Genomic DNA, 23,018 nt, shown 5'->3' on the forward strand with positions numbered 1-23,018 from the left:
GACATTCAAAAAACTCTATATTTCTCACCACAATTTGCTTTCTGAAACAATTATATAAATTTCTGTCAACAAATAACAACCTAATATCTATATGCATTTATATAGAGTTAATGATCTATTAGCTTTCGCACAATCAAAATGTTAGTACATCATAAAATTGCTCAGAAAGGAGTTCTATTAAGGTGCGGAATCTGAAACATACAACATGATTTGGCGATTTTAAATATCAGAAGCATGTGAGTTTTTGTTGCCCTCAACGACCATAATTAATTCTAACAATCCAATATTAATGTGCATTCCTATGAAGGTAATGATCTGTTAGCTTTAATAGAATCAAAATGTTGGTACATTATACTATTACTACCAGAGATTTATTAAAGTTTCAAAGCACGATGATAAACAACAGTGTTGGGTGATCTTAAATACCATAAGCATATTGGTTTTTATTACCTTCCATTATAATTATACTAACAAGAAGCCCAACAAGTGGAATAAATTTGATGATTAGGATAAAATCTTATCAATAAGGAAATTTGATTGAACTAACTAAAATTATAACACTACTAAATTGATGCCAAATACAATACCCCCGACATATCGTTATATCGTTAGACTAATAGTTTCTAATGGTATTAAAAAGTATAATAATTGCAACCTTATCATCATAACTCCTTTAACGGTATCACTCAAACAAGAAGTTTACAGTGGGGTATAAACTCTAGTAGTGTTCCAAGAAAAAAGTGGAGAACAATTCCCCATTACCCACTAACCTAGAGAGCCACACTCGGCAAGAAAAACACATGCATGAATACTCCATAGTTCAAGACATTGCAACGTAGAATGCAAAAGGATCTTAAGAATATCCAAGCAAGCATATAAAATTATATTTTGCATTTTTCTGAATAACAGAGTTTGTCCTCTCGATAACCAAAGGAAACCCTTGGACATGAACATAACAAGGTCCAAGACCAAGAACCTACACAACCACCCATGGGGATGAAACAGATGAAACATGTGTGCTTCCTCAACAATCATCAATTATACCTCTTTTCATGCCTTCCTCAACACTTTGCAGTGTACTGAATCCCCATATAGTTCAAAAGGCCCTTGCCCACAATCCCAACCAACAACCACATATAAAGAAGCGAAGGGAAAGCAGGAGAACACAGCTGTTACAAAAAGGGTAGTCTTTATCTACCCCTTCAGCAATGGCAACTACTACAGATGATCCCCAAAACTTTACCACAGTTTGTGATTCAGGCCCCTATTTCATAGATAATATCTTCCTTACCAAGATACAGATTAACTAATATCGCACCATTAATAGACAAGCACCTCCAGCTTTTTAACGAGGTGAAAAGGCCCAAGTGGTGCACAACATTAGTTCCTGCAATGTCAAAAACCACGAAGCACCTGGCCAGCTTTGCTTTACTGTGGATGGAGGGATGAAGGAAATCCATGTCAAGCCACTCGAGTAGCATTTGTTGTAAGGTGCAATGAGATGATGCTCTGACATTCACATGTACTCCACTGAGACACAAATCACTTTCACCTTGTTTGCCAACAAATTGGGATAGTCGTGACATGTGAGAGAAGAAGCCAATTCTATGCAAAAGCTCCCCAGTGGACAAGCACCACACCCTTGTCCATTCTTGAAAGATAGGCCTAAACGAAGCAACCTGCATTAATGTTATATCTTGGGAACCCATGGGCACTCCACCTGCAACAAAAATAGAACTAATTACAAAAATCATATAATTCCAGCTTTCCTTTCAACAACATATTCCAGCCAAAACCATAATAAACAACTTAAAAATCAAAGATCTTAAACATGCACAAAGTCAGAAACAGAAGGTGGTTAAAACTTTTAAAAACATCCTAGTATACAAAAACTTTAGAACCATGAAACATGGTGCCTCCCTGCCAAAGAGGCATTACAAAATCTTAAACCTTAAGCAGGGCCGCCTTTTGATCAATTTTCAAGTCCAAAGCTGCATACTTGATGCATTATGCCCAGATATGTACCATTAGTAACTAGAAAAACAGTACATATATAAAATATAACAGTATTAGGTTTTACAAGAGTGTTACAAAAATGTTCTTGTACAAGAACTGCAGTATGCAGATAATAGCTAAATTCTGTGACAAATATTTCAATGTAACAAAAGAAACCAAGGGGCCACACCAGCCTTTCCTGGCATGTCCCTTCAAATTCAAGAACACAATTGTTAAACCAAGGAACCACTAAGGCACTACAGGAACTATCAAATGCATTTGCTGCAATGCATAACACTTCGAGATAAGTTCAAATCAATGATTAGAGTTCACTCACATTACAAGGTCATAAAAGGCCACAGGTCAAATAAAATGATTGCAGGTTTGGCCTTGGTACTGACTTAAATGAATCTGATCAGACGAAACAATTGCAGGTTTCTTATTTCCCATTTTGTACATTTTCAATTTACAAGAACGGTAAGGAAATTGGAGCAATAAGGCCAATACTTCCAAGGAAACTGGGCAGCTGGATTCAGTAAATGTGCAGTTTGGATTTCAATTGAGTAAGCTCAATTAACCAAGCTGGTAAAATTTACAACATTATCTATTAACTAAGGCCCACTGAATCTTTTTGTCAGACAGAAAAATATCTCCAGCATCATGTACAAAATGGAATTTCAAGGAGCAGACAACTTGGCCCCCCTGAATTAAAACTGCTCCGATACAAACATAACACCAACAGCTTCCATTAGCATTTGTTGTTATTGCTTTCTGCCCTTGTCAAGAGAAAGACTCTCAATGCCCTTCAATGTAGCTTCATAATTCCTAGAATTTGATGAATCACGATTAGAAACTGAATGCTTGGAACTTTCAAAACCTACTGGAGAATTTCGCCAAGCTCCAACAATCCCAAATGGAATCATATTAGAAACAGGTGGTGAGAGCGAATCAGTCTGAGGCCCTCCCACAACTTGCTTGCTGCTGGAAATTGTAGCTCGCCTTGATATGTTGCTTCCCTGACCAGTAGATGGCAAACGCATGCGTTGTGATTCTGTAAACCCTATGCCTACCTGCAAGTCCAAATTACAAATTGCTTACTGTCAGAAAAAAATTATTGTATTCTTGTCATGCAACAACATAGCTTACGAGATTTTAGTTTATTTCCCATCAAAGGCATAACTCAATGTTCTGAAGGATGAAACATGTATTCTCTACTTACTACATATAGAAATGCTCTTCACACTTTCAGCAGGAAGCAAATTCAAAATTATCCTTCAAAGCAGAAAATTGCACCAAAACAACAGTGCAGATTTGATCCACACTTGTGAAGCAATAGATTTGCACTGCTGTCTTTCACATTGCATCGCAGACCTGCTCACACCTGCTGCCAATTTGCTTTGTGTATCCTAAACCGTACTAAAACTTTGACCAAAGGAATCTAGAAAGTAATCACAGGAAAACACCTATATTGTTTCTACGACATTGAATAATACATTTCAGACGAGAACCCGTTAAAGCATATGAATATTTTAAAATTGTAGCGCTCCATTAAGGGTACATCATTTCACATAACACAGTGACTTCCAATGGAAGAAGTCACATGAAAATATATAACCTTTTTTAATATAAATTTGCATGTGCACACCAACCATGTTCATCAAAAATTAGACAAGAAAAATATCTACTAGCAAAATAGGAGTGACATGATAAGGGTCATCTGCTTTGTCAACTTCAAAGCTACACTTGCCCTCTAAGCTGTAAACAGAAAATCTATAAATCAGCAGAATTATTCATGGATTTCTTCATTCCTACACAAGTTTACCACAGCGGCATTTTTGCAAACGGTGTTTTAAGCTTCAAACAGTTTAAACTTGCTGAATCTTTTGCAGTCAACAATTCATGAGCTACAAGGCTCTAAACTGTGCTAATATAATCACAGGCAAACATCTATATTGTTTCTACAACATTGACAAATCCATTTCAAATGAGAACCCACAACCAGTATTTAAGTTTCAACCAGTTTGAGCTCACCAGATTCTTTGCAGTCCACGATGTATGAGCTACAGGGCTCTAGACTACGATAACATCCAACCAAAGGAACCTAGAAGATAATCATAAGAAAATGCCTATATTCCTTCTACAACATCAAAAAATCCATTTCAGATGAGAACCCAGAAAATCATGAATATTCTTTGGTGAACTTGATTCATTTTTACTAATCAGAGCCATCACTAGAAAATGCTTTGCTTCTTGTCGCTTTAGGATTTATATTCAAGTCTTCTTGAAAATAACAGAGTTATGTTATTCAAGCCAATCTGTTGTATTAAGAAATTTAGGAGCCACAATATAGTCAACTCTACCATATTCATCTATTACAGAGTAAACCACATGCATAGATAATCACAAAAAAGATTCAATGGATGGATATAGAATGATTTTTCAAAATCAGAAAACATTCTAGATTGAAATTGTAGTGCTCCATTAAGCTTGCATCCTTTCCCTAACCGCACAGGCTTCCAAATTTCCAATGAAAGAAAGCAGGTCAAAAATAACCTTTTTGTAATTTAACATGGACTTGCAATTACACATCTCCCATGCTGCAGATTGCACAACACATAAAGGCAAATTTGGTGGCTAAAGGGTTATCTGTTCTGTAAGCTTCATATATAAACTAGCAGAATCGTCATCGATTTCTTTATTCCTACAAAGATTAACCACAGCAGCATTTTTGTAAACAATCTTTAAGCTTCAACCTGTTTGAACTCACCGAATCCTTTGCAGTTCCCATCTCATGGGCTACAGGGGACTTGAGCTTAGATAGACTACTTGAATTAAAAATGGCCGAAGGCAATTTTCTGCGGGCAACAGGAGAGCTATTGCACAGATTGTCCCTTTCATCTTGACGACCTGGAAATTTCAAAAACACAGGACACAAACCAAAACAAACATTGTCAAATTCTGGAAATACTCACAACAGAAAATGCAGCTAATTTCATTCAAGCAGACAATATGATTTAATATCTAACTTTTAACCAACTATTTTATATCTGGAAAAAAATATAAACCTGAATTCTAAAATACAGCAGAAAAATAATTCTCTAAATCTACATCACATTATGGGGTTACGTTATAATTTATAATTATAAATTGACATGTTAAGGTAAAAAACTCCAGAGAAGCGCCATTCATGGCATAGTGCGATAGTTAAATAGTGGCATCATTGTTCTAGCCACCAAGGTTCAAACCCTCACAGGACCATTGTGATCACAGACATTGTTCCCTTGCTGATCCATTGCGTATTGAGCTCGCAGGTTCAGACTACTTGTGTTAATGTAGTACCATTCATGCTAAAAGAATCACTTTGTTACCAATCAAAAAAAGGGTTCCATTGAAGCAAAACTCATCAAAAGATAACAGGGAATCATGAGATCATAAAGCACCATTTCTGGCAATTTTTACTCTGCAAAATTTGTGATTTTCAAAATAAATCAGCCATGTGATTTTTTAGCTTTTTGCCTAATTTTTTTTAAAAATGGTCAGTATACTGAATTATTGAAAATTTTGAAAATTGAATGCCAAAATCATCTGATTTCCCTTTTTGAGTGATTTTTCTTCATAAAACATTTATCTGTTTTCTTCGAATTTGCAGCTGTAGATGACAAACTTCAAGCTTTCAACAATTTTCAGACTAATTTTATTGAGATTTCATCCTTCAGGCTTCAAGTAAGATTTTTTAAAAGACAATTCATCATTTTTTTGCAGAGAAGGCCATAACCCTGATCCTATCCTGACTTTTTTGGCATTTAGATTTAGGAGAGTTGGACTTTTTTAACCAAAACAAGTCCCTAAAAAGCTGTAAAACTAAACCTAGAGAGTAAATTTTTTTAGGTGTTTTTGGTTAGAATTAGGATTTTTTTATTATTGAAAAAACCCTAATCCTTAATTAAAATGCTGAATCTTTTTCAGCACATACAATTAGATTTAGGCTTTTGTCAACAACAAAAAAACACTAACCTTAATGCTAAACACAATGAATTTTTTTCAGCTTAAGGGCTAGGAATAAGTTTTTTTGTTAGCAAAAACAGCCTAACCCTACCTTAAACATTGAATTATTTTAATGTTTAACCCTACCTAACCCTGAAGACTAACATTTTAGTATTTAGGGTTAGAGAAAATCAGCATTTAAGGTTAGAATTAGGGTTTGATTTTAACTATTGTTTGATATTATATATGTTTGACTTTATCATATTGTTAAGTACTTAACATTTGTGATTCCAATATACTCAGTTGCAAAAAAAAATCCTTAAACCCCTCTACAGTACACCAAACACAGTATTCAACAAGATTACTCTCATACCTTGGGAAGTGATGCCATAGAATTAGATTTGACAAAGAGACTAATACTTTTCACCACACTTATCTTCTCTTACATTTCTTCTCTTTTTCTCTCTCTTCTTCAAGCTATTGTTTGAATGAAGATCCAACACATAAGGGATCACAGTGTCATATAGAGAACCATGCCTATGTGCTCCAAATAGCCCTCGTGAGTAGATCTACCATTGGAGGAAACCAAGCCCACATGCTATTTCTTTTTGTGCCACTCTACTCATATACATCTTTCGACACACTATCACTCTTCCATGTACCTTCAAATATGTAGAAAGGTTAAGGCATATCAAAAGGTTTGGTATATTAAGAAAATTGCTTCTCCATACCATCACTTTGGTACATTGAGTGATCTGGCATTGGGGATCTAGGCATATCAAAAGGCAAGTGTGCTAAGGTTGGTGCAATAAAAGTTTTTACTGGGAATGATATGGCAGACGTTATAACCTCCAAAAAAAAAAAGATTGTACTATTTTTTTAATACATTTGGTCATCATGCCATGTGAGACTTTGCTTGGACATATTGTGCAACAGGCTCAAGTATAAACAAGGTGAAATGCAATTGTTGCATGCATGTTTACAATGAGGTAATATACCACTTCAAATGGCCTCTGGCAAAAGAGACAAGGCATGTTGTAAATCCTTGCAAAGATGATCACAGATATGACATATCAAGCACAAATGGCTTTTAAGGCTAGGCCAAAAGAGCAAGAACAAAAACTGAGTTCTGATTCTTCAAATGTTAGCACCAATTCTCCAGATGAGGTGCACCCACCACAACAATCTTTGAGTAGTCCAAATCAATACCTAGTTTTGAAATTGATTGCCCAAACAAAAGTAGAGGAAATATTAATTCTTTATTTGCACCTCCTACTCCATGGGATTGCAAACCACTTTGGCGAGGAGTACAAGATGGAGGAAGAACATTCATCAAACATGCAAAATAGGCGATTGGGAATTTCTAGTATGCCTTTAGCCTGTCATTCCAATGTTGACAAGTCTCCATACTAGCAAGTTATGGCAGATGATATTGCAGCTAAAAGTTTTGGGTTCAAAGCCCCATCTTTCAAATCATTGAAAGGATGATATGCTTAATGATGCCATAAAAGACATTATGAATGTTATTACCAAACATCGATTAAATTGGGAAAGATCAGATGCATCATAATGACAAATGGACAAACAAATATAAGAAATCAAAACCTCATCAACTTGCTTGTTTCCTATGAACTTGAAAAGATCTGTTTAAGATCAAATCCGCAAGTGCGTTGTTCAAATTGTTTGAAGAAGTGATCATAGTTTTAGGGCCATCAAATGTTGCTCAAATTTATTATAAACAATGTCGTTACTTGCATTGTTGCTAGGAGACTCCCAATAAACAAGCATCCCTCTATGTTTTTCAGCCCATCCATAGTACACTACTTTGATCTAACCCTAGAGTACATTGGAAAGCTTGAATGTGTTAAGGAGGAATTGCAAAATACTCACCTTATTATCAAGTTCATCTACAATCACACAAGGGTGTTGTATGATGCATACCTTGATAGAAGGCATGAAACCACTTCAACCAAGGGTAACAAGACTTGCTATTCACTTTCTTGCATTGCAAACTCCTTGCCAACAAAAACTGTATTTGAAGCAACTATTCATTTCAAATCAGTACATGGAGTCTAGCTTCATCAATCAAATGGATGGCAAAATAAAGAGAAACAGGAAGTTTTTTGCAAGTTTTTGGGATTAGGCACAAAAAGTTGTCAAATTTTCAAAGCCTCTAATAAATGTTTTGACACTAGTGTGTGGGGAGATATCCCTCATGGCTATTTGAATGAAGGTGTGGATATGGCCAAAAAAGTGATGAGTGTAATGTCCCCACTTTGATATAGAAATTAATAATAAATAATAATAATAATATTAAAATATAAAAGAATATAATTAATTACAATTAAAATTTAATTAAGTTAATGAATGGTCAAAAGACATAAAATGAAAAGTTGTGACTCCCTCAAACATGAGATATAAAAGGGAGAAGAGAACCTCATTTGAGGGGGGATAATTTGGGGAATCAGACATGCAGATCTGATTTAAATAAGAAGTGCAGATCAAATTGTGAAAGGTTGTGTCCCTTTCAAAGGGCAGAAATAATGAAGAGTTGCACTCTTTCAAAGGGTGCTAATGGTGAAAGGGTGTGTCTCTTGTCAAAGGGCATACATGTTGAAGAGGTATGACCTCTCCCTCACATGGAGAGATATAAAGGAAAGGAATCAAAAGCCTCCAGTGATATCACCATCGATTAGATCAGATCAGAACTGTTATTCAGTTACATGCAGTAGCATCCTTGTTCTTGGTGGTATGCATGGGGATGTGCTTAATATATGAAGCTTGATAATGTTATCATGCAGAAGTTAATAGTAACATTAATATAGACTGTGGATGCAGTCATACTTAATTTCATATATATTCATAATACATGAGAAGTTAGTATACTCATAGTCTAGCCCTTGATCTTTCACTAATGCCTTCATGAGGATAGGTTAGTTTGTGTAGGGAGAGACATAAAAAAAATTATGGATGGCAATGAATATTTTAAGCTAGCAATGCAATTCATCTGCTTGTGAGCATATGTTGACTGTTTTTTAACACATATTCCAAGAAATGCAAAACAAAACAGATTTTTGACTTCATGTGCTTTAACCACAACCTCCACCTAAAGTTGAAGAAAGCTTGAGGTTACAATTTTAAATACTTACACTTGTAACTCTAAATTGTAGTCAATGCTTTGTTTCAATTACCAAATCTATTTTCTATATGATAAAAATCAGGAGCCATTGAGGAAGAGCAACCGACCAACCTTGATGAGATTGATCCAGATTTTGAATTGGATCGCAAATGATTGTCCTTTTTGTCAGGTGGATTTTAATATCATTAAAGAGGCCAACATTATTAGTGCTGTGGTTGAACGAAACAAGAGAGGCTTTGACCTTAAAGATTCATCAAGACCTGCAGCCCTCTAACATAGCTCTCTTTATAGCAACAAAAATAGTAGGCTATGTTCAATTTTTGGTAACTTTGTACTTAGTTCGTAGGTTGACTTTGTACAAACTACAAAGTATGTAATTCAAAATTTGAGAACTATTAATATCTAGTTAGTATTTATGCACTATGCAGTGTGCATTGTGAATGTAATCAGCAATATGAACATAGATGACTCTATACTATAAAATTCAGAGTAAATTCTCACTTTTATTTGCTCTCTATATCTATGTGTGATTAAAATGACATTAAATTTTTTTTAAAATAGCAAGTTTTCCTCTCTTTTTTTAATTTTTTGAAAGCTCAATTTTTTCCCCTTTATTTTAAGATCTCATTTGGTTTGCTGATTTATTCCCGAAAATGATTTTTGAAGTCATGGTACTAAAATAGTAAAAACAATTGGTTCAACCAGCTTGGCTAAGTAATTTTGAAACAGAAAATTATGAAAGTTAATCCACATTAGTATTAAAGAGAGTAAAAAGGTAAATCACTTCAATAATCAAAAGAGTATATATCTAATATAGCATAAAAGAATACCTGAATACCTCTCCGAAATAGCACCAGCTGTTAATGTGGGCCCAGTACTTGATCCTCCAGCTGCATCCTGCCAGGCAATTACAACATATATAAATCTTTAAAAAAATATACCTGAAACGCCCAGCCAAAATTATAAAGGTATTTCTTGATCAGATGTAGAAAAACGTTAAAACAAGCTCCTTACAAGAGTTCTTGGAGGTAGCTTAGCAATCTGGGTTTGTTGATATTTCAAAATTGTCCAGTCAAAAATATAATCACATTCAAATCCTGCAGGTTACACGAGGAAGATTCATAACTTAATGCATTACTCTATAAGTCAACCACATATGTAAGCTGGACAACAAATAGCATAGAAGTTTCCCCAAAGGAAATGAGATTTTGTAAGCTGTGTCAGTACTCCAAACGATAGCATACCTTCACGAATGAAAAGATCACGAAACATGCTTTTCAAGAATCCATAGTCAGGCTTATCATCAAAGTGCAATTTCCGTACATAATTACAGTAATTTAAAAACTCTGGGGGGTAAGACATGCACAGGACCTGGAAAATATTTACACATTAAGAAAGGCTGATCGTTAACATAAGAATTAATAGTTCTGTAGAGAGTTTCTTACTTCAAAGGTGGTTGTCATCTTTTTTTCACTGATTTTATCATACTTCTGCTTTTTGGTAACTGCTTTCAAACCCTGCCAGGGAAGGCTGTAAAACAAAATGTCATTCAGTTAAATTCAAATTCATTAGAAAACCAAAGTCATAGCCTTTGGGGCTAAACAAAGTCAAATTGACATACCTTCCTCTCAAAAAATACATAAGTACATATCCAAGAGACTCCAAATCATCTCTCCGGGTTTGCTCTGGCCATACAATAATTAATGCAACCAATGAAATGAGAAATTCATATTGAATCCATTAAAAATAGGCCAATTTTTAAATTCACACAGAAATTTAATCACAAAATCACAAAGATATAACTACACATAGAAGACTGTACATACCAACCCCTAGGTGAGTAAACACACTTGCATATCGAGCAGTCCCAGTTAGATTTTTGTTGTCCCTGTATGACAAGTCTAATGGTTAGCTCAAAGTTTAAGGTTTTAAACATCTTTATTAGTAATAGTTGACAATAAGTAATAATAATAGGAATAGCTGACAAGACACAAATAATTTGATATACTTCATCAACAAATGGTATAAAGTACAACTGCACAATCCACTTAAACTTAATAGTGGCAAAGTGAATCAAGACTTAAATTCCACAGGCAGTTATTTAACAGTTCAAAGCAGTAGCATATCACTTACACAGCATTGATATGGTAAACTGGAAGTGTAAATCGAATTCAACTACTCAGATTTAGAACATGAAAAACCCAACAAATCAAAAAATGCTGAAATATTAGTAAAAATATGGAAATAACTGTTATTGTTATTTCATGCCAAATATAGTGCATAAAAAAAATTATCCAATGCTGCCAATTACTCTCAAGTTCTCAATAAAATTTAAAAACCAAAGATTTATATACTAAGTTGCCAGTTTGTCCCCTGCAGCATAATATCCCCAATTAGGGTGATCAATATTTCAATTAAATTTCCATGTCTTCTAGGCTTGTGGCTTCACTGTTGGATCTTAGGTAATTGAAGGCATTGGTCTTGGCCCTCTCATGGGACATGATAAAGAAAGATTTTCTAGGGGGTTTGGAGGTGACCAGATTGGGGATTGGTATTCCTGCACCACAAGATATCCGATGGTTTCTTGACACTCAAGCAGCTGTTCCATGGCTCCCATTCCTCTCCAACTTCAGCACCGACACATTCCTACAGCACAAGAACAAAGCAGCAAAGGGCTGTTCCTTCCTCAAAAAAATTGCAAGTCTGGAACCCATACATGGAGCTGAATGGATGTATGAGTTCATGAGCCTCGCACACGTGGAGGAGAACAGTTAAAGGATTAAAGTCAACTTAGAAATTAAGCAATATAATATAGCAGATAGGAATGTGGTAGGAAACCTGTGAGGCTTTTGAGGCCTCCTGACATAACAGCAATATGTGATAGCATATAGTTCAGGTAGTAGCAAGAGCCCAAAATGTAAATTTCATTTTTATTAATATATATCTACGTTACCTGGGGATGCGTCCCCGAGCTAAAATCCCCCGTCCCCGTACTGGGGACATTCTGGCAACATGGGGATGGCTAGGGGATTTCCGCTCCCCCGATCCCCAAAATTGCAAAATCTGTGGAAAACCTCCCAGAAACTTGGGGATGGCAGTGATTCTCAAAGGGGATGTCCCCGCGTCCCCTGGACGATTGGGGATGCCTGTGACGTCCCCTAACCGTCCCGTAAACGGCCAGCCATACCAATTTTCCCAGCACATTTAAAAATAAAAAGACTCAAATGCTTAAAAAGAAAACATTTTTTTGTTTCTTTTATTTGTAGTCTCCACACCTCAGCAATAGTACATTTCTGGGACGGGGACTTGTAAGTCTCTATTTCGAGAGTTTAGAGTTAGAATTTTTTGAGAGGTCATCCAAGCAAAATGGAGAAATCATGCCCCAATCAGTGTCTAGGCATCACCAAAGCACTCAGAAGGGATGAAGGACGAAGATCGCAATTGCTTTGAGTCAATTCTGATACCTTTCTATTTTTTAGGAATTCTGTTTTTTTGCTTTTTGCTTTTTTGCCTTTTTTAGTTTTGGCATTTTGGGACCAATCCGGGAAGCAGCTTTTTGGCTTGCTTTTTGCTTTTTTGCTTTTTGTTTTTTTCTGCTTTTTTGAAAGTAGACCTAGGGTTTGGTCCCTTATGTCATTGTGTCAGTGCCCATGTCTTCAGAATCAAAAAATTATTCAAGGAAAAAGCAAGGACTTAGGGTTTTGTTCCAAAAGATCAAAACTTCAACATGGCAATAGAGGAAAGGATGGCAGCATGGTAAAAAAGAAATTCGATGTCCAATGATGCCCAAAGCCTGCCTAGCCAAGGTGAAAGATATGTCTAAGCAGCTGCAAACTCCAACCAGCACGGTGAGAGGTATGGCCGATCAGCCTCATAGTCCGACCTGCCTAAGGATGAGTATGGCAAAGGAAGCATGAAGTCCGCCTAGCCTTGAAGGGGCATGGCCTAAGTATGCATGAACTCTGACCTGCAGTTAGAAAGGATGGCAAAAATGAAGCAAAGTCCGACCTGACTATAAAGAGGACTGTCCAAAGCATGCATGAAGTCTGACTTGCCTATGAAAAGGATGTCAAAACATGAGTCAAAGTCCGCCCAGCATGCTAGATGGCTTGCTAAGCCTAAGGTCCGCCGAAAACAAAATTAAGATGGCAATTCAAAGGCAAAGTCCGCCCTAGGAAGGTAGGGAAATATGGCATGAGGAAGACAAAGTCCGCCCTCCTAGACAACCATGTCCAATGAAGTTCAAAGTCCGACCAAGCACATGAAAACATGTCCAAAGAGACGGTAAAGTCCGTCCTACCCAAGTAGCACAATGTCTAGCACAAGGCAAAGAAGTGATATGGCAAAACCATGTCAAAAATCCACCATGGCCTAGCAATGTTCAAAGTTTGCCTAGGGTCCAAGGGATAAAATCAAATTGGCCAAAGATCCATGAAGTTCACCTTGGCATGAGAAAAAAAATTTAACATGAAAGTTCGCCTTGTGGCCAAACAACTATGAAGTCCGCCTAAGGTCAAGGTGGCATAGATGAAAGTGGCTGGAAAATAAGAAGTCCGCCAAGTTAGAAAAGATGGCACATGAAGCTTGAACTCCGCCCTAGCACTTGGCTTATTCATGAATTTCGCTCCAGACTTGCAACTCATGAAGTTGGAAATTTCGCTCCAATAAGGCAACTCATGAAGTTCAAGTTCGCTCCAATACATGAAGTCATGAAGCTCGCTTGAGTGTTTGATCATGGAGTAAGCGTCTTTTGACTTTCCCTCATTCTTCCACTTTTAACCTAAAGAAATTCGCTCCAAACTGGCAACTCATGAAGTTCGCTCCAAGAGTTGAAGTCATGAAGTTCGCTCCAAGGCAGCAAGTCATGAAGTTTGTTTTGTGCTTGAATCCTCTCAAGCATGAAGTTTGCTCCAAACTCTAAGTTCATGAAGTTTTGAAGGTGAAATTCACTCCTGAGGCTTTGAAGATGAAGTTTGCTCCTAAGGTTAAGCTCATGAAGTGGATTTCAAACCAAGACCAAACTCCCCTTTGCTCATTTTCACTTACGCTCTCAACTTCAATACCCAATAACTTGCTCAACATGAGATCTTAGAGTGAGTTTTCGCTCTATGGGAGAAGTGTAAGAAATTCACTACACAAGGAATGTTCATGAAGTGAAGTTCTTTCCTTTAAGAGGAGCACTTGAAGTGACCTTCAAATTGGCAAACCTTCCTTACTCATGGTTGAACTCTTGATATGTAGACCTTGCAAACTTACTTTCTTCACACTCATGCAAGACTACACATCTGACTCTTGACTTCTTGACGACCTAGATCTCTTTAATGCAAAGGCTAATAGCTCAGACTCGACATCAACTAACAACTAAGCTAAGACGACTAACCTAGAAAACAAAAAAAGTGGGGGTCCCCATTTGTGATGGGGCGATGTGTGAAAACCTCACAACAAGTCCCCCTTGAGATTTTCAGCATACACTACCCAAGAGGCTATCCCACTAAAGTCGCTTGTTCGCACATATAGACCTTGGAGTCGCCTTGTGGTCTTTCTCGCAATCTTGGCACAAGTAGTGATTTTGTTCAGGAGAGGATAGAGTATCCTTGCGGTATTTTATTTTAAGTGTTCGGTAGATGATAAATCATCCACCAACAATACCGAACTACAACAAAACCTCATATAAAACCAAAGAGGACACCCAAAGACTTTATGAGGACCAGCCTAACCTCTGTGCAACAAATATCAACAAGTCATGGTTAGAAAAGCCCAAGACTTCCCTCAAGAAAGTGCCAAAGAAGTTGCACACAGACTGCAAAGAAGAATATGGTGACATGATCTTACTGCTGAACAGAGTAATGGTAAGCCCTCAAGGTGCACCATTTGAAACATGGATGTATTATTTCATTGATAAGATCACCTCAGGTGTTAAAATGTTCAATTGGTCACGAATAATTGGTAATTATCTTGATGAACAGCTGAAGAACTTAGAAAGGACAAAATCATTTTACATGAGCTCCTACATTGTTTACCTATTGGCTAAAAATTATAGATACACAGGATTGATTTGCAAAGGTGTAGTAGGCTACGGAGAGAATAAGTTCAAGTCCTATGATTGTTACCCGCAACTACAGCTTAGTGAGAAAACCCACTTCAAGCGGGTAAATGATGCATTCCTGATGTATATCACAAGGACACTACAAGGAGGAACTCATCAAAAGCTTTCTCTTGAAGCCAAGAGTTTGATCAGCAAGTATGGATCTTGGTTTATCCAGTTTCCAAAATTCACATACATAAGAGTTCAAGGTTTTACTAGTTGTCCTTACCGACTTCCAATCTATCCTACCAACAGAATGGTCCTGCTTGAGGTCCTTAGACGGTTGGAGACTTATCAAGGCTTCCAAAGAGAAAAGCAGAAGACATCTATTCCCTTCCCATTCTTTATTGGAAATATGCAAGAGTCTTTCCCAACAGCACAAGCAACTAAGAGTGTCAGACTTGAGATGCAATGGTACCCTTTCAAATTCTACCAGTCTAGAGCTGATTATGAGCCTCACAACAATATTGGGATAGTAAATGGAAAAAAGGTGCAGACATAGAGTAGACCTGGTAGATTTTTGGGCAAATGCTGCTAATGAGTTTGACATCAGGAAAAGACTATGGTCCAGACTACCAGTAAGCTTGATCAGAACAACTGAACTTTTTCATGTGCCGAATCAGTTGGAAGATGACGCTGAATACACTCAAACTAGCTTTGATGAGAATGCACCTCTTCCTCTTGTGAGATGGTCTGAAACAGTGGTCAAGTATTCTGAGTGGTGGGTCGATTAGTAGGTTCATGGGCTAAGACAAAAGAATATGACCTTGACTTATAATCTGATGGGTGCAATAGAAGCATATTCTTCAAATGCAGAGGCATCTCAAAAAGTCGAACCCATTGAAAGCATTAACTCTAGGAAAAAGAAGACCTGCTCATAAGAAGCGAAGGCTGGAACCATCTTGTTCTGTCGCATCTGGGAATGTAAACAATGTATTAACAATTGATGAGTCATTGGCTAAGATAAAGATTCCTTCTCCGGTCCATGGGAAAATGTAGAGTCAATCCAACAGGAAGATGAAGAACCTCCATCTCCTACAGGGACAAAAATATTGGAGTCAGATAATGAAGTGGATATTTTGGACAATGAATTTCAAGAGGGAATGATTTCTGCTCTTCGAGGAGGCCAAAATATGCCATGTGAAGAGAATGATCAGGAGGAGGAAGGCATTGAGCAGCCTATGATTCTTGATTGACTGAAAGAAAGACTGAAAATAAAAACACCAATGGTAGTTCAAGAAGAGGAAGATGACACGGCCGATTTCTTGGTCAGATTAGGAGAGGTTGTTGCAAAGAAGCTTGCTAGGAAGTTTTCCACAATCCAGAGAGACAAAGCAGGCAACCGTATAGTCCAAATTGTTGTACCAAAAGTAAACAAGTCAAAAGAAGACATAACCCATCAAGAGTATGAAATTACCACCTTTGACTTGGGACCAACTACCAAAGGTCAAGAGGTGGAAGAATTAGACAATTCAGTCACTTCCATGAAGGCAAGAATAGATAAAGAGGCGAGTAAGAAAAGAGAATATAAGAAGGAAATTGAGCGTCTAAAGGAATACATTCAGCACCTAACCAAGCCACTTAACCAAGGCGATGCAGCAGCTCCTCTACTTTTGAATCCTTCACAAGGAGCGACTGAAAATCTGAGGAAGAAAAGGTGACAGCCAGAGAAGCTAAAGAGTAGATAGCTAGCAAAAGGGAAGACGCAGCCACATTCATGGATAAATTGATGTTGATATATGGACAGACCTCCTTCTTGCTTTCCAAAATTTCAAATATGGCAGAAGCATGGGCTGACCTTCAGGATATTCAGGACAGAGTTATCCCGTGCCTTAGAGTATTGAAAGGCATGCCTAAACAGGAACTAATTGATGGAAAGATAATTGCAGCAAGGGTCGCATATGACTTCAATGCATGCTATTGGGCATTGGGAGCAGATTAAATATAGACAAAATAAAATTCTCCTTGTACCTGTTGATTTGCTTGAAAAGGAGACCATCTGAGACAGTGATATGAGGCTGGAAAATCTAAAACTCAAACTTAGGAGATTTTCTTCACCATCACAAGACCAGTCCTGAAGCAAAATTTGACCAAGGCATCAAAATTCTTGTCCATCCGAGATGCCTTCCAAAAACAGGAGCTAGAATGGGAGATTGCATTCGCCGCTTGTGCAAACGACTTGGACGGATGGGAATACAGGATCAATATGTTGCCACATGTCACTATGGAAGAGGCCGGCTTGATCGTGCCCAGGTTCTTTGAACACAATGCCAATCAGCAGGATAAGGATGTGCCTTCCTAGGAAATGGCTATTAACACCACTTGACTCTCATGCATTGATTTCTAGTGTTATTTTGGGAAACTCTATCTAGGCTTGTGTTGTCTTAATCTCAATTGTTGATTTTAAATTGATCTCGGTCTTTCATTTGTTTTCAGAAACTCTATATAAACTCTTGTTCTCTCATTTCATTGCGGTTGTGGAGAAATTGATGAAATTGTTGCTTATAGCTACTTGAATAATAAAAAGTTCATTTGCAGATTTGCTTTAAAGTCTTATTGTTATTAAGTGGTTGCATGGTTACATACTTTCTTCAACAATAGAATAGTCTTGCTTAGGGTAAATTTGCTTTCAAAGTTGTTAAATGAATGAAAGATTTGATAGTTTAGATTGGTGAAACTCTTGCTCATACTTTCGTTAAATGGATGATTTTCATTCAATGTGTAAAGTTAGCCTAAGCTTATGATGTGGATGCTTTAACTTTTTTGCTTTGAGTAAATATAGTTCGATTGCATAACTTTAGAAGATTGCACCTGCTTTGCGTACTTGTCCTAGAGTGGTGAAACAAAGTGTTGTTATTAGTTTCACCCAGTCTTTACCATCTCTTGAGTTCAAAGGAGTAGTTTAGAACTTCTAAACCTTGATCCTTTTTTATCCTTTTTTTGAAGTCCAAAATCTGAGAATCTAAAAACAAAAAAAAAGAGAGCATTCATTGATATATTCATCTAAGTCCCAACTTGTGAATGATATTTGTTGAGTGTAAATCCCCCTTGTATTTCAGCATACATAACCAAGGAAGCTATCCAACATAAAGTCACTCGTTCGCACATATAGACCTTGGAGTCGCCTTGTGGTCTTTCTCGCAATCTTGGCACAAGTAGTGATTTTGTTGAGGAGAGGATAGAGTATCCTTGGATATTTTATTCTAATGTTCCGTGAATGATGATGTTGCCCGGAATAATCATTATGTTATGTTGGTATATTATGTTTATGTTGTCGTCGGTAATAATGTGTTACGGCGGTCAGTTAGTTAGCCGACGGGTAGGTAGTTGGAGTCACGACGGTTGTGTCGCACCCCTTCAGCTGTCATATATGGTACCATCTCCGGGTGTTGGAGGACATGGAATGTTGACGACAGATTATAATATGAACATCTTTTGACATTAATGGAAAGCTACATACTTTGTAATTGCATTGTGCATTGCTATTTAGTTTCTGTATTCTTCCTGTTTACCCAGTGAGGTAAACATTTGGCGCCGTTGCCTAGACGAACTCGGAACGGAAGACACGGATGGCGCACAGACCCAATGGGCCTACCCGTTGCTGAAATAAACCCAGAAGTCGACGATACGCAAACAGAACTCTATGTAGGAGAAGACACCACGACGAGAGAATTTTCAATTCTACTCCAAGTAGCCATTCAGACCTACATTCGACGAGAGGCGGTGGAGGCAGAAGTCCCACCAAGTGCCGTCTGGACAGCGTTGGAAGTGAGTCCGGAGGTAAATCGGTTGATGAACCATCTCCCCCGATTGCTAGCACAAGCATCGTTGGCACAACAAGCTCGCCTGGAGGAGATTGCCTGGGAGGAGCGACGCCAAGAAATTTTGCAGCAGTACGAGGAATGGGAAGCAGAACGAGATGGTGCCAGGTCAGGGGCATTTGAACCGTGAGCCATACGGGACGGAATAAAGAACACTTATTGTAATAATTATGTCATATTGTTGGCATAAACTTGCCTTCCACATTATGAATGAATAAAAGTGTTCTACTTTTTATGTCATTAAGTATATAGAAAGCTGTCTGGGAATTAATGCCCAATACACTGAATAAGGACAAAAATAAGCAGCAATGTATAGATGAACGTGCAGTAGCCCAACGTGCCTTGATCCTTGAACAGCAAGCGGAAAGGCGACAGAGGTATAAGCGAAGAGAGGAGGAACGCTCCAAAGGGGACGGTGAGGCCAGCGGCCACCCACGGAGTCGGGAGGAGTTACTTGCGGAAACTCGCCGCAGGATAGAGTATACCAAAACTCAGTTGAGGGATTTGAGGGACTTGCCACACACACCAGAGGCTAGGAAAACTCCAAGGAGTGGGGAGGAGGCAGGAGAGGGAGAAGACACCGGGGCTGCCAGGAGTGTCGGAGGGACACCGGGGCACGGCGGTCAAGCACCCCTTATAGGATCTGACCCATCCGGAGTAGGACAACAACCACCAGTAGTAAAAAGGCAAGGTATGGCACAAAAACAAAAACTCCCAAAATTCCATGGGGATGGGAAAGAAGACCCTGTCCGCCACTGTCGCACTTGTGAAACAATTTGGGGAGCGAATGGTGTTACCGATGAGGACGAGTGGGTAACACAGTTTCCCGCAACCCTGAGGGGCGTAGCCATTGACTGGTTTTCGGATACGGATAAGGCTAAGATTAGCACATGGGCAGACTTGAAGAAGGAATTTCAAGCAGAGTTTCGTCTCCTAAGAGACGATAATGAGATCGTAGCCGAAATCTACGGCACGAAACAAAGAAAGGACGAGACTGTTCGAACCTACAGCCGGCGGCTCAAAGAGCTGCTAGGAAAGATGGAGAACCAGCCGGCAGACGGACTGAAAAAACGGTGGTTCGTGGAAGGTCTAAAGAAATCCCTTAGACGAAAAATGAAGATAGTACCTCCCTCTTCATACTCCGACGCCTATAACAGGGCAATGGATTTAGAAAGTGAACAGAAGACGTCCAAGAAGAAGAAAAATAAATCCTCGTCGGAGGATGATTCCTCTTCTGACAAAAGTGATAGCAGTGATGACGACTCTAATCGGAAGGTACGGGCTCTCCAGAAAGATATGGAGCGAATGATGAGAGAGATAAAGGCAACCAAAGGAAGCACAAGCAAAGGCGACGAAGGGGATTTATGGTGCACGGACTGCCGTACCGACGGACACACCAAGGGGTCTTGTCCGAAAAAAGCATTTTGCGATATTTGCCAGATTGTCGGACACCTTACCAAGGAGTGTCCGTACAATATGAGGACCCGTAACCAACAGGTTCTCTTTACAGAACCATCTGCGTCAGCCGGCACGTCCCAGCCTGCGAGCAACAACGCCTCGTCTGGCGGCTACCGAAACAACAGGCGAGGAAGAGGCAACAATAACAATAACGGAAGCCATATCCAGTATGACGCCAAGGGCCGACCAATTATCCAATGTAGGGCCTGTAATCAGTGGGGGCACTTCGCCCGTGATTGCACGAAGGAAGCCACCCCTCAGCACCTCTGTCGTTGGTGTGGGCCAGGCGACCATGAGGACGCAAATTGCCCGCAGGCAGGGGTTAATCTCCTCAACATTGAGAAGGCTGAGAAGACTGGTGAGAAAGAAGTACTGGCGATCACCCGCGCCCAGATGAAAAAAGCCACTTATCCTGACCCCCGTACGGAGAAGGAGAGATTACGGGAGGCAAAGGCCAATATTGAACATGAGATGACGACCGAACGACGGGACAACGAGGTGGCGAGTACATCATCCCGTACGGAAGCAAAAAATAACATCATTGGGCAAATCTTGCAGATGGAGGTGCCGATAAAGGTAAAAGACCTTCTAGACTCTATGCCACAATTGAGGACTGCCATCCTCACCAATGTGCAAAGCACTGCATCGTCGAGTGCACCACAGGTAGGGGTTCCCCCCACTGCATCGTCGAGTGCACCACAGGTAGGGGTTCCCGCCACCGCTACGAAGAGTACACCACAGGTGGAGGTTTCCGTCAGCCCTTCGACTGACCCGATGTTACTAGCCTTGAGCAATGGTAGACACCCAGCTGTGGTAGAAATGGGTATCCGTGGGACCATTCTGAAGGACACCATTGTGGACGGTGGATCTGGGGTGAATGTACTACCAGAAGAAACATGGAAGCGGCTGGGGAAGCCCACCCTGTGGCCACCCACATTCAACCTGGTGGGAGCGGACCAACACGGCATTAAGCCACTCGGCTTGTTGATGGCCCAGCAAGTGACAATTGGTACGCAACCATTCTTGTTAGATTTCGTGGTTATTCCCTCTAAGAAGAAAGGTTATGACGCCATCCTGGGGAGAGTGTGGTTGATCAACGCAAGGGTAAACCACAACTGGAAGAAAAATACACTTTCCATGGAGAAGGGAGGGCGAAAATATACCATTGACCTACACACCCAAAATGTCGGCGAAGAGCTCGCCTCTTCCGACTCGGAGGACTCTAATAAAGGGGAAGGGGGTCCCGATGAAAGTAAGGGCAAGAACGCGATGGAGCCGAACAGTGAAGGGGTGCTAGAATTGGAGGGATGTTCTGAAGATGAGGTATGCTCGACTAACGGGCTCTTCCACTGGCAAATGGAGGATTACGAAATGTTCCAAAGCTACAGGCTCGAAGTAGAGGAACAAGAGCAACCAACAGAGGTGTACCTGCCGGAATACAAAGAATATTGGAAGGGAGACGCCCCAAACCCTGGCGACGTAAATAATCCGAAGAGTGTCGGCACCGATTGGAACCCTGTGTGGAAGGCCGCAGCCTTCAAAATCTTTATTATCCTTCTTCTTCTTATGTACGGGAAGGAGGTCGTGGTCCCTGTAGAATTTGTGGTTCCAGGTCTTTCAATGACCAGTGAAAATAGATTGGCCACCAACGGGTACAAATTGAAACCTTACCACGCGAAGCGCGCAGGGGACCCGAGAGGCCAGACAGACACTCGAGAGCCCGGAGGGGGACCCGAGAGGATGGAAGGGGACCTAAGAGGCCGGGCAAGCAACTCGAGAGGCACGGGACAAAAGCAGGAGACTTTTGGGCGAGAAAAACCGAGAAGGATGAAGGGCAATCCCAGAGACAGGGGACCCGAGCCGAAGACTCTCTAGACAACTTAAAAAAATATATAAAAAAATCGCACGGTCGTACGATACCGACCGTACGGTCAAAAAAAAAAGAGAGAGAAAAAAAGAAAAAAAATAAGGGGAAAATGACCACCGTACGGTGGGGCCAAGGTGACAAGGTGACACCACCGTGCGGTGGAATCACCGACGGTGACACCACCGTGCGGTGGAACCACCGACGGTGGAACCATCGTGCGGTGGGACCACCGTGCAGTGGAACCATCGTGCGGTGGTCACACCGTGCGGTGGGAGCCACCGAAGGCCGCGCAAGGATATAAAACGCCGCACACCGCTGAGGAAAGGAAGAAGCGACCACACCGCACAGCCGACCTTGGCAATAAAACCCCGCGGAGGAAGAAGACACCGAACACGGCCGAAGGCACATCACCGCGCAGCCAGGGAAAGGGACGCACCGCACGGCCGGATCAATACACACAGCCCATGAGCTACCGCAGGGAGTGAAGCGGATGGATGGGGTCGAGGGTTCTTACAGATTGATCCGCCGCTTAGGGAGAGCGGGATTTCGCACAATTCCACACAGCCACGTAAGGGCAAAACGATCGCCACAGGTAGACCAAGCAGCCACACGATTGGAGGTGGTATGGCGAGACATTACAGTGCCTTAAAAAAAAAAAAAAACGACGAC

The 23,018-nt window shown here is 39.8% G+C and overlaps 1 protein-coding gene across 6 annotated transcripts in view; it reads right to left on the reverse strand.

The window, feature by feature from the left end:
- Nucleotides 1-869: 869 nt before the first annotated feature.
- Nucleotides 870-23,018, reverse strand: part of LOC131042916 (casein kinase 1-like protein 1) — a 55,862-nt gene continuing 33,713 nt past the window's right edge. For 4 of the 6 annotated variants that reach the window (XM_057976251.2, XM_057976252.2, XM_059216849.1 and 1 more), the window contains 8 exons: nt 10,945-11,006; nt 10,740-10,803; nt 10,564-10,648; nt 10,363-10,489; nt 10,133-10,215; nt 9,949-10,015; nt 4,763-4,902; nt 2,036-3,065 (listed from right to left, as the gene is read on the reverse strand). In XM_057976251.2, the coding sequence (XP_057832234.2) occupies nt 2,757-3,065; nt 4,763-4,902; nt 9,949-10,015; nt 10,133-10,215; nt 10,363-10,489; nt 10,564-10,648; nt 10,740-10,803; nt 10,945-11,006 (937 nt within the window). In that variant the 3' untranslated portion in view covers nt 2,036-2,756. Of the gene's footprint in view, nt 1,721-2,035; nt 3,066-4,762; nt 4,903-9,948; nt 10,016-10,132; nt 10,216-10,362; nt 10,490-10,563; nt 10,649-10,739; nt 10,804-10,944; nt 11,007-23,018 lie in introns of those variants that run through there. The other 2 variants (XM_057976255.2, XM_059216852.1) reach the window with 2 other exon arrangements.

The sequence above is a fragment of the Cryptomeria japonica genome, chromosome 1 (genome assembly GCF_030272615.1).
Source record: "Cryptomeria japonica chromosome 1, Sugi_1.0, whole genome shotgun sequence".
NCBI classification, from domain to species: domain Eukaryota; kingdom Viridiplantae; phylum Streptophyta; class Pinopsida; order Cupressales; family Cupressaceae; genus Cryptomeria; species Cryptomeria japonica.